Consider the following 16,351-nt stretch of genomic DNA (forward strand, 5'->3'; position numbering starts at 1 on the left):
GCGCACATACATGTACACGTAAACACACAGTCAGACTGAGGCGCTTATGAGGAGCTAACCGGTGGAGTTGAAGACACCGGGTGACGGCGGGGTGAAGCTCTCCGCCAGCAGAGTGTTGTAAGGTGAGGTGCCGGTGCGAGTCTGTAACACAGGGTTCGTCAGAAGGTGGTTGCCCATGGTTGCTGTAAAAAAACAAATACATGAAATGTAAACACACAGTAAGCAGTAAATCTCAAAAACCACAATTTATTTCGGTTAATGAACCACTGCCCCGGTTTCTTTACCTTTAAACCACCTTGGTACCAAATAATCTCCGGTTATCTTGGACAAAAAGGCTGCGTGTTCTAGAGACCTTTAGACCAACGGTGGCTCTGGACTACTCCATTTAGGCTGCTTACCAGTAGGGGTGTTAGAAAATATCGGTTCTGCAATATATCACGATATTTCATTTCACAACACTGTATTGATATTAAAAAGTACTGTATCGATATTTTTAAGTATTTATTCAAATGCAGATATGGTGGAGGTTAATTTTTGTTTTTCTTTATTGTTCACATCTTATTTATTATTATTTAACACTGTTTTATTAAATAACGGTTAATTTACGCATCCTAAAAGTACTTTTTACCATCTGAGAGGCAGATGGTAGTTCCTTTGGAAACTAGGAGAATTAGAAAAAAATTTGTGATATGGCATTAGATCCTGTTCTGAAATAAAAATGTGTTTAGTATTTATACATATTTCTGGTGTAATTCAATCCTTCCAGGAAATAATCATTAACAAAAAAAAAAGAAGAAACAAACAAAAAATTGCCTTTGTAACAGTATCATGATATATCGTGATATATCGTATCGTGATCTTAGTATTGTGATTTGTATTGTATCGCCAGATTCTTGCCGATACACAGCCCTACTTGCCAGAGGGGGGTCACGCAATTTAAATTAACTCACCAGTTATGTTTCGGATGGAAGGACCAAACCAGGAGAAAGGAAGAACTTACCAAAAAAGAAGGTTTGAGGTTTTAAAAAGTTAAAACAATAGCTTGATTTATTGCTTAAAAAATTACAAAAAGAATCTAACATCAAATACACATTTCGTCACAGAGAAAAAGAAAAAGCCCGCCCCCCAAAAAATTCCTTTATTACTTTTTATAGTCTTTAGTGACTCTTGGAGATTTCCTTTATCCAATGACATCATTCGTCGTATGCTTTTTATTGGTTAATGATAGTTACTGGGCAGAACATGTCAGTCACTCCATAAGCTAATTCTAAGAAAAGCACATGCTTTTGCATGTGCACAGCTCTTGCTTAACACCTGCACTATTAGGCTAGCATTTGTTGACCACCAAAATCCCCTTAGTTCATAATCTGGTTTTTCTGCTCGACTCTCTTTACCACAACTACTTTCTAAAGCTATAAAATTAGATCTTTTAGGTACAATCTGACCTCTTCTCTAAGTTCCGCACAGACAGGTTTGAGTACATCAAAACCACACACACACACACACACACAAATCAAACCTGACTCTTCAGTACCTCTAAAACACAGGTGTCAAACATGCGGCCCAGGGGCCAAATCCAGCCCGCCAAAGGATCCAATCTGGCCCATAGGATGAATTTGTGGAATGCAAAAATTATACTGAAGATATTAACAGTCAATCGTTTTACTTAAGGGGCCATAAAAAGCCCTACTTTAGTCTGAAGTGGGTCAGATCACTAAAATACTATCATAAAAACCTACAAATAATGACAATTCCAAATTTTTCCTCTGTTTTAGTGTAAAAAAAGTGAAATTACATGAAAATGTGTAAATTTACAAACTAGCCTTTCACAAAAAATATGAAAAACTAGAAATGTGTTCAGAGAAGTAAGTGTAATTTTACAAATTTTCTCCCAGTTACACAAATATTTTGTAAATTTGCAGATCCATTGTGATCTGTAAGTTGTAATGCACATTTACAAATGATAAGCAGAGGCATAATAGAGTTAAAATTGCACTAATTTTTCTGAATAAATTTCATTTTTTTCATGGTTGTTCATGTTATTGACATTTTTAAAAGGACAGTTTATTGATGTAAACATTTCCATAATGTAATTTTACTTTTTTCACTATAAAACACATTAAAATGTTTGGAGTTGGCATTATTTATATATTATTATGTTATTAATTTACTGGTCTGGCCCACTTCAGATCATATTGGGAGGATGTGGCCCCTGAACTAAAATGAGTTTGACACCCCTGCTCTAAAATAAAAAGAATATTACTATTATATATGAATATTACTCAGAATATTACTTAGACTTGCAAAAATAAAAAGACTCTTCAAGCAAAACAACTTGGTAATGTAAAGATTAAGCAGACAACTAATAACGTTACATTTCCTCTTCTTCTTTTCCATTTCGGTTCATGACGTACGATTTATGACGTTCATCCGACATTTTTTGGAGCAAGATTTAAAGTCACACATTCAAATTCCATTCAACACGATCTGTACAACAGAAAATTAAAAAAAAAAAAATCATAAACGGGCATTTATCTGAGCATCAAATGTATGCAAATCAAGCACGAGCAAGAACAACGCACGCAATAGGTGTAACGTTTCAAAATGCACGTTTCCCAGACTCAGTAATAACATGTGGTATCATAAAAATATTTACTGTTTATTCAGATGGGGGTTATTTTTGTTATGCCGACGCTTTATAGAGTAATGCATTTCACAGTGTTCTCCTGAATGTTTATGCCTGCTGATTGTAACCTTTGAGTAAAAATACAATTGCAGGGGACAGGTACTGTTTAAAAGCATTGCCATTCATTTCTTTCCTTTTACTCATGACAATGTAGTCAGATGGGGGAAAACAGTAATGCGTGCCATTATGTAGTCTAGGGGTGCAGCCATTGAAACACAGTTAATTTCACAGTGAAATGTGAATGCCACTACAAGACAAATATAATTCAAAGAAATGGCACACTGAGAGTGTTGTATAATGCCCATGTATGGCTTCAGCCTGAGGCAACTCGAACAGAAATGCCATGAAATTAAAAATAGGACAGCATGACGGAGAGTATTCCAAGGCAAAGTGCAACCTTCAGGTCTCACGCCTACCGTTCATCACACAGCAAGGGAGAGGGGAATTCTACAAAAAAAATAAAATATGCACTCACGCAGAGCTATTTATTTGTCATCGCACCCCCTCTCGTACATTCCCCGTCCATCTTTCTGGCATGCCACACAAACCTCTTTCCCTCCATTCTCTGGCTTGTTCTGCTGTGTCTTGAATTAACCACATTTTCTCAGTTCCCCGTGCCAGATTTTGTTGTTTTTTGTTTTTTTTTATCGACAGGCAAACACCACCAAATTAGTTCGGATTAGCTGTCTGCCTGTACCTCATAGGAATATCCTGTAGAAAATTAAAGGAACCGGCTTTAAGTGGGAAGAGAAAGTAGGACAAGGGGAATCATGGGAGAATGCGTGAGTGTGTGTATGTACTGCGCATCTCGTCTTCCGGATATATTATTATTGTCAGGAAGAAATTTAAGTCACTGTAAAAATCTTAATCTTATCAAGTGTGTTTTTTTCATTTCTAGTTAAAATATCTCATCACACCTAAAATAAGACATAATCGCTTAAAGAGGAACTTGTAAGTGAGATGTAAGAACTTATTTTTAGACAATAGATCTGAAAAATCTTATATCAAGAAATCTTACCACGGTAATTTTCACTTGTTCCGTTGTCAGATTTTTTTTTTCTTAATTCAAGATTTTTTTTTGCTTAATTCAAGATTTCTTTGCTTCATTCAAGATTTTTTTTTTTTTTACTTAAAGATTTTTTTTTGCTTAATTCAAGATTTTTATTTTTGCTTAATTCAATATTTTTTTTTTTTGCTTCATTCAAGATTTTTTTGTTTAATTCAAGATTTCTTTGTTTAATTCAAGATTGTTTTTCATGATTCAACATTTTTATTTTTACTTAATTCAATATTTTTTGCTTCATTCAAGATTTTTTTTTTTTTTTGCTTAATTCAAGATTTTTTTTTTTTGCTTTATTCAAGTTTTTTTTTTGCTTAATTCAAGATTTTTTTTGCTTAATTCAATATTTTTTTTGCTTAATTCAAGATTTTTTTTTTACTTAAAGATTTTTTTTTTTACTTAAAGATTTTTTTTTTGCTTAATTCAAGATTTTTATTTTTGCTTAATTCAAGATTTTTTTTTTTTTTGCTTCATTCAAGATTTTTTTGTTTAATTCAAGATTTTTTTTCTTAATTCAACATTTTTATTTTTACTTAATTCAGTATTTTTTGCTTCAATCAAGATTTTTTTTTTTTTTTGCTTAATTCAAGATTTTTTTTATTTTTTATTTTTTGCTTTATTCAAGTTTATTTTTTTTGCTTAATTCAAGATTTTTTTTTGTGCTGAATTCAAGATTTTTGGCTTAATTCCTGATTATTATTATGATTATTTTTTGTTTAATTCCTCATTTTATTGAATTTTTTTTGCTTCATTCAATATTTTTTTTTTTACTTAATTCAAGATTTTTTTTCTTAATTCAAGATTTTTTTTTTGCTTAATTCTAGATTTTTTCTGCTTAATTCCTGATTTTTTTTTTTTTTTTTTTGCTTAATTCAACATTCTTTTTTTTTTTTTTTTGCTCACTTCAACATTTTTTTTTTTTTTTTTTGCTTAATTCATGCCAAAAAATCTGCTAATGGAACAAAAGAAAATTATCTTGGTAAGATTTCTTGAAATAAGATTTTCAAGATCTGTTGTCTAAAAATAAGTCCTTATATTTATTGTATTATGTGAGATTGATTGTTTTGGTGAAATGTGAGATATGTACACTTCTGTTGTCAATCAAAATGCCCTTCAGGGATATTAAAGATTTTTTTTTTTCATTCAATTCAATTATATCTCACTGAAAAGTTACTCTTTAGGGTGATTATGTCTTATTTTGAGAGTGATGAGATATTTTGACTAGAAATGAGGAAAAACACACTTGGTAAGATTTGGATTTTGAAGAAGTGAAGTGGAAAAATCAAAGAGAACTGAGATGCTGGTGATAATGACGCAGCATCTTTCCTCCAGATTCATCCTCTTTAATTACTCCTCCATGATAGCGCCTCTCTCCGCATCTCTCTTTTTTTTCTCTCTTTCTCTCCGCTTCGTCTTTCACTTTCTGCCAACTGACAAACTTTCTTCAGAAGCACAGAAAATAAAGGCTTCACAGCACAGTTGTTTGTGTTTGACAGCACAACATGGAATGATCCGCATTGTGCGTCTCCTTGAGGCCTGGTGATTGCTGTATCGTGACGACCCGCCCGACCACACACACACACACACACACTGACATACATATATACATCCATACACTCATCCTTCCAGTTCACTCATAGCACCCCTCTTCCTCACCCCCTGCCTTGCTCCTGTCACTCTCCTCAATTAGAATAATTACCCCCTGTTCGCTCACACGCTAATCAGTTCATTAAAAACAAAATGGATGAAATTAGCATAGAGAGTGACGGCTGATTTAGCGACTGCTTCTGTGTCATCATCAACATCACCCCTCCTCACACCAACCTGTTCCAGAACCTGAGCCAACCTTGATCGTCTCTCTGGCTCTAATGTGACGCCACCAGTTGCTGAGGCTGAGACGATCACATTTTTTTCTTCTTCTTCTCTTAAAAACAAAACAAAACAAAAAAACGGCAAGTTCTCTGTCGGTGAGCTGTTTGAGGTTCAGAGGTTACGGACAAATCACTGCATTAAAGCAAAAAAAAACAAAAAACAAACAAAAAAAAAAAACGTGGTGATTGTGTGTCTGGATGTGATTGGACTCGATGTGCTGAGTTTCACAGGCTTTTATTAAGATAAACCCAGAACGGTGATACTTCAATATACATGAAGAAACTAGAAAAGCACTTGGAGAGCGCAGACCTCCACCAAATCAGATCAGCCCCCCCCCCCCCCCATAACCACCAGAATTTAACCCTTTCATGCATTGAGGACAGTTCTTCTCTAGCTGTTCTCTTGTATATTCATAGGTTTTGTTGTTTTAGTTCCATATCAGCCAACACAGTGGACACTTATGCAACATCCCATAATACACTGCAATTCACACCATTACTATAATTTTGCTGTTCTTGATAAACCTGATCTGCAGTAATATGTTTAAGTGTAAATCAGTTATTTGTTAGACAAAAAGAGTTGTTTTTTGCATATTATATGAGGTAATAACTAGCATTAGAGTATGTTAAAATGTGAGAAAACATCAAATTAGCAGCCTTAAAAATGTTTTTATTTCATTGTTTTCATTTTACTTTCTGATACTGGGTTTTAAATACATATTTCTTTACTTAAAAAATTAAATGCATGGACATTTTTGTAACTCCATGAAAAAAACAAACAAAACAAAACTCAATCGCAATTTTTTTTTATGCCTAAGGAGGTATAAAAACACTCCAGAAAAAAAATTTTGACTAAGGTTCTCATAATTCATGCATGAAAGGGTTAATCATTTGTTCCTTGTGTCTAGGGATGTAACGATTACCAGTATAAGGATAAACCGCAGTACAATTGCAGACGGTTAGTATTACCATTTTACCACTTTTAGGGGAAAAAAACGTCAATGTAAAGATCTGCTTTTATGTCAAATATTTGAGTATAGTTTTAATTTATTACAATTTTAATTTTATATACCTAATATTTGGAACCAATATTCACTTTTAAAGTCTTTGAAAAGGTTCGTTAAGAATCTTTGTTATTTATGCAATAAATTATATACATTTTTTAAATCAGATTTTATTTTATTTTTTTGTGTTTTCTGTCCTTTTGTGTTTTTATAGTAGGATAAAGTGAACAAAATAATAGATGGTATAAATGAAGTTGTGCTGAAAAACAGATCCCAAACATGGGTATAGTAAACATTTGTTTATATAGTATATAAAGGCAAAATAAAAAGGACTGACAAACAGACAAAATAGGCTCAGACCACTAAGGGTTAATATTTGAATGTTTCTGCGACAGAAAGTACATTGAGCCAATTATTTTATTTGTTTTTTGTTGTTGTTTTTATTAAATACAACTTGGTTAAATTATTTCAGTGTGTGTATCAGTACTTTTTGAACATTTTGAGCACAATTTCAATAATACAGTGATAATAATGATAACCGTGATAATTTTGGTCACAATAACCATATGACATTTTTATATCGTTACATCCCTACTTGTGTCAGAACCAACATTTTCTGAAAATTTCATGAAAATCCGTCCATACCTTTTTGAGGTATCTTGCTAACAGACAAACAAACAAACTAGAAAAGCACTTGGAGAATGCAGACCTCCGCCAAGGCAGATCACCCCCCCCCCCCCCCCCCCCCGATAACCACCAGAATTTAATCATTTGTTCCTTGTGTCTAGGGACGTAATGATTACCAGTATAACGATAAACCGCGGTAAAATTGCAGACGGTTAGTATTACCATTTTACCACTTTTAGGGGAAAAAACATCAACGTAAAGATCTGCTTTTATGTCAAATATTTGAGTATAGTTTTAATTTATTACAATTTTAATTTTATATACCTAATATTTGGAACCAATATTCACTTTTAAAGTCTTTGAAAAGGTTCGTTAAGCATCTTTGTGTTATTTATGCAATAAATTATATACATTTTTCAAATCAGATTTTATATTTTTTTTGTGTTTTCTGTCCTTTTGTGTTTTTATAGTAGGTTAAAGTGAACAAAATAACAGACTAATGATATAAATGAAGCTGTGCTGAAAAACAGATCCCAAACATGGGTATAGTAAACATTTGTTTATATAGTATATAAAGGCAAAATAAAAAGGACTGACAAACAGACAAAATAGGCTCAGACCACTAAGGGTCAATATTTGAATGTTTCTGCATCAGAAAGTACATTGTATCAATTATTTTGGTTGTTTTTTTTTTGTCGTTTTTATTAAATACAAATTGGTTAAATTATTTCAGTGTGTGTATTAGTACTTTTTGAACATTTTGAGCACAATTTCAATAATACAGTGATAATAATGATAACCGTAATAATTTTGGTCAAAGTAACCGTGATATGAAATTTTTATATCGTTACATCCCTAATTGTGTCAGAATCAACATTTTCTGAAAATTTCATGAAAATCCATCTATAACTTTTTGAGGTATCTTGCTAACAGACAAACAAACTAGAAAAGCACTTGGAGAGCACAGACCTCCGCCAAGGCAGATCAGCCCCCCCCCCATCACCACCAAAATGTAATAATTAGTTCCTTGTGCCAGTATCAATATTTCGTGAAAGTTTCATCAAAATCCGGCCATAACTTTTTGACTTATCTTGCTAACAGACAAACAAACAAACAAACAAACCCCGATGAAAACATAACCTCCTTGGTGGCAGTAACAATCACACAGAAAATGTTTTACCAGTCATGTGTCCAAAAAGTGATTGAACTACTCTGACAATTCCTGTATATAGTTAGTAGAGCTGCACAATATATCGTTTGGGCACCGTCATCGCAATGTATGTGTGCGCAGTAGTCACATCGCAGATTCTGCAATGTAGGAGGCAAATGAACACAGCGTGTTCTCTTCTAAGTTCAACCTGGGTACCTGACTCACACTCCAAACATAATTGTTCTTAATCAGTTTGCCGAAGTGGACGACGCCCCTGCACATGGAGTGAGTCGCTGGTAACAACATTGAAAAATGACCCCTGCCAAGACAGATCTGTCCCCCCCACCCCACCCCAATCACCACCAAAATTTGATCATTTCTTCCTTGTGCCAGTATCAAATTTTCCTGAAAATTTCATGAAAATCCGTCCATAACTTTTTGAGTTATCTTGCTAACAAACAAACAAACAAACAAACAAACAAAAACACAAAGCAAAGTGATCACAATACCTCCTGGTGGAGGTAATGAGCAACGAACAAGAGAAAATCACTGAAAACGAAGACTTGGTGCCAAAAAGAAAAGCAATGTCAGTATCTGGAATTATTTCAGCTACAAGAAGGATGATATTAAAACATGTGTTCTGTGTCGATAGTGTCTTGCACCTGTTGACACAACAAGAAGAAACACAACTAATTTGTTTGACCATTTATGTCGGCACCACACAGCTATTATAGCCTCCTGAGTATTTTGTCATATCGCAATATATATTGCACGGCTAAAAAAAACAAAACACAATAGTCTATCAATCTGTACATCTGGGCCCGGAACTGTGAAAAATTGTTTCTTCTACATTGTCATTGTTGTCTTTGTTTTATGATCTAGCAGAATTTAAAAACAAAAACAAATGTAACAACTGGAACATGTATTTTTCTGTGGCGGTGTTCAATAAAAAAATAAAGTTGAAAAAAGAAAAAAAAACAAACGGAATGTCATTTTTTTCCAATATCGTGCAGCCCTAATAGTTTGTCATTTAACTCTTTAAAACCTGACGTGTCATGGCTGACACACCCTGCACATATGCAGTTCGGATGGCTGTAACTCTGTCACTGTTTGAGCAAATGGAAAAATTCCAGCGGTTTCTGAAACCTGACACATTGCACGTTATAGGCTTTATTGGGTCATTATGGTAATTTCACTCACACCTGTACTAGAAGCTAGAGAAGAAGTCCTTTTAGCAGAATTATAACATGCAGTAAATTGTAAATGACTGCTAAATTTTGAAAGTTCTAAGTGCTCTGGAAAAATGGGCAAAAAGACTCACTCACAGCATATTTTCCAATCTTTTTATAGTAAAAACAACTAGTTCCAGGCACAACCCCCCCCCCCCCCACACACACACACACACACAATGTAGCTTATTTTGCCATCGACCCTGCTGATGTCATCATGTCTATGCGTGTGTTGATCTCAGCATATCAATTGCCTCTATATATGTGACAAGTCTGAAGTAAATTGAAACAAAATTGATGTTTTTTATAGACATTTGAAATTTCACCCATTATAAGTAAATGGGAGAAGAAAAAAGATTTTAAAAATTCCTAAAAAATTTAAAGTTTGACCTACTTTTCCCAAAATGTAATGAGATCTATTCTGGATCACTGGCAATCTATAAATTCAATTTAGTATGAATTCAACCAATAGTTTTGCTGCTACAGACATGTGAAATTTTCCCCATTATAAGTAAATGGGAAAAAGTAAGAATTTAAAAAAAAAAAAAAATCATAAAAAATTGAAACTTTGACCTATTTTTCCAAAAATGTAATTACATCTATTTTGGGTCACTGGCAATCTATGAACCAAATTTTGTATGAATTCAACCAATAGTTTTGCTGCTACAGACATTTGAAATTTTGCCCATTGAAAGTACATGGGGGAAAAAAAATGTAAAAAAAAAAAACAACAAAACTTTGACCTACTTTTTCCAAAATACAATGACATCTATTCTGGGTCACTGTCAATCTATAAACCAAATTTGGTATGAATTCAACCAATAGTTTTGCTGCTACAGACATTTGGAATTTACAAGTAAATGGGGGGAAAAAAAGATTTTAAAAATTCATAAAAAAACTTGAACTTTGACCTACTTTTCCCAAAATGTAATGAGATCTATTCTGGATCACTGGCAATCTATAAACCTAATTTGGTATGAATTCAACCAATAGTTTTGCCGCTACAGTGTTAACAAACAAACAAACAAACAAACAAACCGAATTAAAAACAATACCCCTTGCCTCCCCTTCGGGGGGCTTGGTAATAAGAAAAAAAGTCCAGACGGACTATTTTAGGCTTTGGCTTTAAAGGGTTAAAGTTAAAGTAATTAGAGAAAGTAGCCTTTGTGTTAAATGCTTCATTTTCTCTTACTGATGCGCACAGAACTATTTTATTTTAGTGTTGCTGTGGCACAGTGTGGCACAACAACTATCAAATTTTATCTGTTATTGTTCCCATTACTGCTATGATGAAAAGTAATTAGTGGTACAATAAAACATAATAGATATATTTTCATAGTCCTAGTTATTGCAGTCTCGACAGGCTACAGCACATAGACACATAACTCTGAAGTAGTTTTTCTTTTGACCTTGATGAACGGAGGAAAAAAAAGGCCATATTTCCAGCTCCAACACTCACATTGCTTTGACTTTAATGCTGGTTGGTTCTTTAGTTCTTCACTAGTTCACAGTGTCACTGTCAGGTCAGGTCATATTAGATCATAAGCATGGAATTATGAGAACAGGCAGTATTTCTCTGCTTTCTTCTGGAGTTATCTGACTACTGTGTTATCATAAGAGATGTTACCGTCAGACAGTAGAATTAAAGAAATACTTCACTTTGTAATGCAATGGTAGAAACAAAGACATTTAAGAAGAAGATGGTTCACTAGAAAAACTTTTCCTTCTTCAGTATCAGTGAATGTCTCTATTTTCTTGAAATCTTTAGGAGACGAGCAGCAGAACCTGTCCCATTCATTCTACACTACTGATCCTTTCATTGACTAGGGTAAATATCTTAAATCAATTTTTTTTTTTTTTTTTTTTGTATTTTTATTTTATTGTCATTTAAAATGTGTTAAACAAGTTCAGTGAAAAACAAAACAAAACACACACACACACACCCCCCACACACACACACACACACTCATACTTAATCAAATGTGCACAGTATTGTGAACATTATTATTACTATGATCAAAACCACCATTAACAACACTAATAACAGTAACAGCCATAAGAAGAAAGGGAGATAGAAAAAAAAAATACAAATAAAATAATAATATAATAATATTCATATGTATACATGTATATACACACATACATATAGACTTAAATAAAAATTTGACATTTAAATTAGATTTTGACTTTGTTTGAGGTCTGTCTGTATCTACAGAATGTGCAAACTAGCCACACAAATCTTATTTAAAGGAAAACTATTTGCAAAATAAAGCAAATTAAATAATAATAATAATAACAATAACAACAACAACAATAATAATAATAATAATAATAATAATAATAATAATAATAATAATAATAATAATAATAATAATAATAATAATGCTAGTTACCAGTATGTAACATCAGTGGATTAATGATTTGACATCTAGTTTCATCCATCTGCCTGGAATTCTCAACACTTCTGACCACACCCACTAAGGTTACAGGAAAAGCTCTTCCCAGTACTGTAATTTTCACCTCCTCAATGCTTGAGTGTGACCCAGAAATTGATCTCAATTCCCTAAAATAGACATTGACCTGGGGTCCAGGACCAAGGAGCTACGACAGAGGATACACATGTGTATCCACGGCCATTGGAAGTCTTCCATCACACCCACATGACGCACATCTGCATTACACTCTAAAAATGTCTCCCTCCTGAAAATGATCAAATATCTGCTCAAATGTGTAAATTCATGGTAAAAATATGACATTTATGACATTTAACCTCAGAGCTGATATCTATCCATTTTTAATGATTTTCTTGATAATAACCAAAATCACTTCAGTTCTACAGTGCTTTTAGGCATTCCATGTTTCCTTTTGTCTGTTTTAGTCACATGATAGACACAGGAGTTAGTACTTGATTGCATAACCATTGTTTTTGATGACTTTTGATGGTCTAAGAATTTTTTCTGCAACTATATATACTTCTTGGATTTTTTTTTTTTTTTTGCCAAAATACATGTTCCTTTCACCTTACGTCTACATTCTCAAAATAAACACCAATGTGTCCCTAATACTAATACAATATCCACACGGTTCATATATTTCTGAAGCAATACATAAATACATTTGCGGAAAAAATTATCAGGCCACCTTGTTTTCTTCAGTTTCTTGTTCATTTTAATGCCTGGTACAACTAAAGGTACATTTGTTTGGACAAATATAATGATAACAACAAAAATAGCTCATAGTAGTTTAATTTCAGAGCTGATATCTATCCATTTTCCATGGTTTTCTTGATAATAACCAAAATCACTTCAGTTCTTTCGTCAATATCTATGGCATTGTACTGACAAAAACAGTGTTTTTAGGCATTTCATGTTTTCTTTTCTGTCTGTTTTAGTCACGATGCACACAGGAGTTAGGACTTGATTGCATAACCATTGGTTTTGATGACTTTTGATGGTCTAATAATTTTTTTCGTGACTGTAAAATACAGTGGTGCAGTTATTACAAGCCCTGTGATGAACTGGTGACACATCCAGGATGTAGCCCGCTCCCACCCCTACCCAACACCCGTAGGTAGATGCACCCCCACAACACTCGTGAAGATTAAGCAGTTCAGAAAATGGCTGAATGACTAAATTAATGAAAGTTGCTACAAACTGACACCTATTTAAAATAACTCCAAGGTGAGGATTTCTCACATTTCTTTGTTACATCTCTGTTGCCTTGGCTCCTTCCTCCTTCAGTTCTGACCTTGACTCCTCTGCTCACATCTCCAGTGGGAGGGGCGAGGAGTCGAGGCAGGGAGTTGAGGAGTAACAACTTGCGAATTGCGAGGAGGGAGGTGTTTCATATCAGTGTCGAAGCGTATGTTGCATCATCTTACAAGATGCTACAAGAGTTACAAGACCTCTCTGGCAGACTGGGGGAAGTGCTTATACGGCGTGTTTATTTGTGCGTTAGAACATCACCACCGTGAAACAACCAGAAAATAGTATTTTATATCCCTCTTTCACAGCCTTTCATGCTAACGCTGCCTCATCCCTTCATCCTTTCTTTAGCTCAGCCATCATCAGCTCATTTGTGGAGCAGTGATGACAGTTGCATATTTTACCTTTAAATACTGATAGCTATAATAAACATATCCAGAAAATCATTTTTTTTACTTAATTCAGTTCTAATGCTCCAAAAGCTAAATATGCTTAAACTGCGGCGCCGCTAGCAATTGTGGGCCCCATGAAAGCTAAATGATGTAGGCCCTTTATAAAATTCAGTATCTTACTGATTTGTTGGAGCAGGGGTGGGGGGTGGGGGCAGCAGTTATATACGTGGGGGTGCAGTCCATATCTAACGTAATGAACACTGGCAGGAAGCGAAAGTGAACCTTAACTTGCTTTCAACATCTAACTCCTGTCTTCTATGCTTCTATCATACAGCGGATCTTACACAAAAATTTTCATAACTTCTAACTAGGGAATGGGAATCGAGAATGATTCTTTTTGAGAACTGGTTCCCAGTAGTTCGGTTCCTTGGAATCGTTTGCCTGCTTAACAATTCTGCTTATTGATTCCGCCTTTGTTGCACATGCGTGATGATGTCACACAGCTGCACTGTTTAGGTTTAGAACGTAGCCAACATGGCGTCGAGGCAGAAACACTCCAAAATATGGCTAAATTTCATGTGAAAAGACGACACCAGGGCCACTGGGAACACTTGCAAAGCTTCCATTTCTTCAGAAGGGGGGGACAGACCTCCAATATGCTCAAACATTTGTCCACACAGCATATAAATCATTTGCAGGAATATCACATGTTTGATACGCTACTTAGCAACACTTGTGAATCTAGCAGCAGAGCAAACACCAGGGCATCATCTGGGCCTGGTTCTAGGGGGGCAACAAATGTCCTGCCCCCTCAAATAAATATTTCTGAAGGTAGGGAAAAGGTAAATGAGGTGCACAACAGCGAGAGAGATAGAGGAATTACGCTGTGTTTCCACTAACTATGTGGTACCAGTCTGACTCGGCTCGACTCAGCCTTTTTGCGTTTCCATTACGAAAAAGGACCTGGAATCTGGTACCCAGTACTAGTTTTTTGGTGTCACCTCTGCAGAGGTTCCAGGACTGGGGACCAGATACCAAAATGTGATGCGTAAACACTGCAGACCACTGATTGGTCAGAGAGTTGTCTCTGTGACTCGCTGTTTTACAAAAAACAAACGCGGAAGTTGAGAGTATATATATAGCCATAGGTTAATCCACATGATGACAACCCGCAAAACTACACCATGGTTGGTGCAGGAGTTTCAGATGTAAAAATTCAGCATGAGCTTGACGAGACAACACGCAATGAGCGAGTGTATCAGCAACTCTCTGAGTAGATGACACGGAAGTAACACGCCGCATCACTATGATGTCCAGGTACTCTAAAGTCGGTAGTATCCTGTAATGGAAACGGTCTCCAGGAATCGGACCTGGTACCCGAGTCGAGCCAAGCCAGTTCCACGTAGTGAAAATGCGGCTTTAGCAGACCGTCTTAAGCTTCAGTTTCACTGTATGGTCGTACGCTATGACCTCCCCCGAACCGGGCCCAGCATCATCCGTTATTATTATCTGTGCATACTGTATATGTTATATTTTCTGTGCAGAGATGGAAATATAAAAGACAGTTAATGCAAACAAACCCATTTGTACTCCTTTATTCCCTCATCCAATGAGAACTGATAAGCGAAATCGATAATGGAATTAGAATCGTTAAATTCTTACCGATTCCCATCTCCACCTCTAACCTGTATCCACTGGGCCTCCTCCACTGCTCTATGGGCCCCCCAAAAATGTTGGGCCCCATGAATTTGCCACATATCCGCACCCCCCCCCCCTTTATGGCACCCACGTGCTTAAATATAACAGTCTAATAGCAACTACACATCTACACACAGAGCCGTTAAGTGCTTCCAGCGACTATCATCAAACTGCAGTCCATCAACACATTACATTGCATGTTATATAATGTTAACTATTGATGCTACCAGCTGCTGTTCACTTGTTGCAAGGAAGGCAAGCTGAATCATCACTTGACCTTAATACACCATGAATGTAAACATACACTTCATCATCTGGTTTCTGTCGTATGTGCACATCTAACACTGAGTAACAGTGATAGGCTGAGGGTCTATTCTTACATTTTTGCACGTGCTTTTATTACGTTGTGCAGGTCTGCGCTCATGTCTATATGAGTGTGTTCCAATCTAAGTATTTGTGGGCATTTAAGCGTGCATAACTCAACAGACGAGAAGCAGAGCAGTGATAGGAGGAGGGCTCACCACGGTTGAGTGTTGGGGTGCTGTTGATATCTCCCGCCATGAAAGAAGATTCTGTCTGCTTCCGAACCGTGTCGTTCCACATCCTGCGGATACGACTCTGGAAGAAGGAGCAGAGCGCAGTGAGTGGCAGCAAACAGACAACAAGTTAAATATAGGAACTTGGCGGGTAGACTTTGTAACTCAGTGGGGCTGCTGTAATCAGAACTGCGGGGCTCGCTCTAATCCGCACAAGAACAATGGCAAACATGGCAGACAAAGAGACTGAGACATAGAGTAAAGAGGCGTACAGCTATGTCATGTTATCAGGAGGGGGGCTAATAAACTGGAGATGTGTAAAACATGATTGCAATAGCTGATACTTTTGTTGTTTGGTAGTGTCTTATTAAACTGTGGGAAAGCTTGTTTATTT

The 16,351-nt window shown here is 35.5% G+C and overlaps 1 protein-coding gene across 2 annotated transcripts in view; it reads right to left on the reverse strand.

Moving 5' to 3' along the window:
* The window catches only part of adgrl1a (adhesion G protein-coupled receptor L1a), a 166,523-nt gene that overhangs the window by 16,172 nt on the left and 134,000 nt on the right, over positions 1-16,351 (reverse strand). For both annotated transcript variants that reach the window (XM_030141051.1, XM_030141050.1), the window contains 2 exons: positions 15,943-16,039; positions 60-182 (listed from right to left, as the gene is read on the reverse strand). In XM_030141051.1, the coding sequence (XP_029996911.1) occupies positions 60-182; positions 15,943-16,039 (220 nt within the window). The remainder of the gene's footprint in view (positions 1-59; positions 183-15,942; positions 16,040-16,351) is intronic.

This window comes from Sphaeramia orbicularis, chromosome 8 (assembly GCF_902148855.1).
Source record: "Sphaeramia orbicularis chromosome 8, fSphaOr1.1, whole genome shotgun sequence".
Classification (NCBI taxonomy): Eukaryota; Metazoa; Chordata; class Actinopteri; order Kurtiformes; family Apogonidae; genus Sphaeramia; species Sphaeramia orbicularis.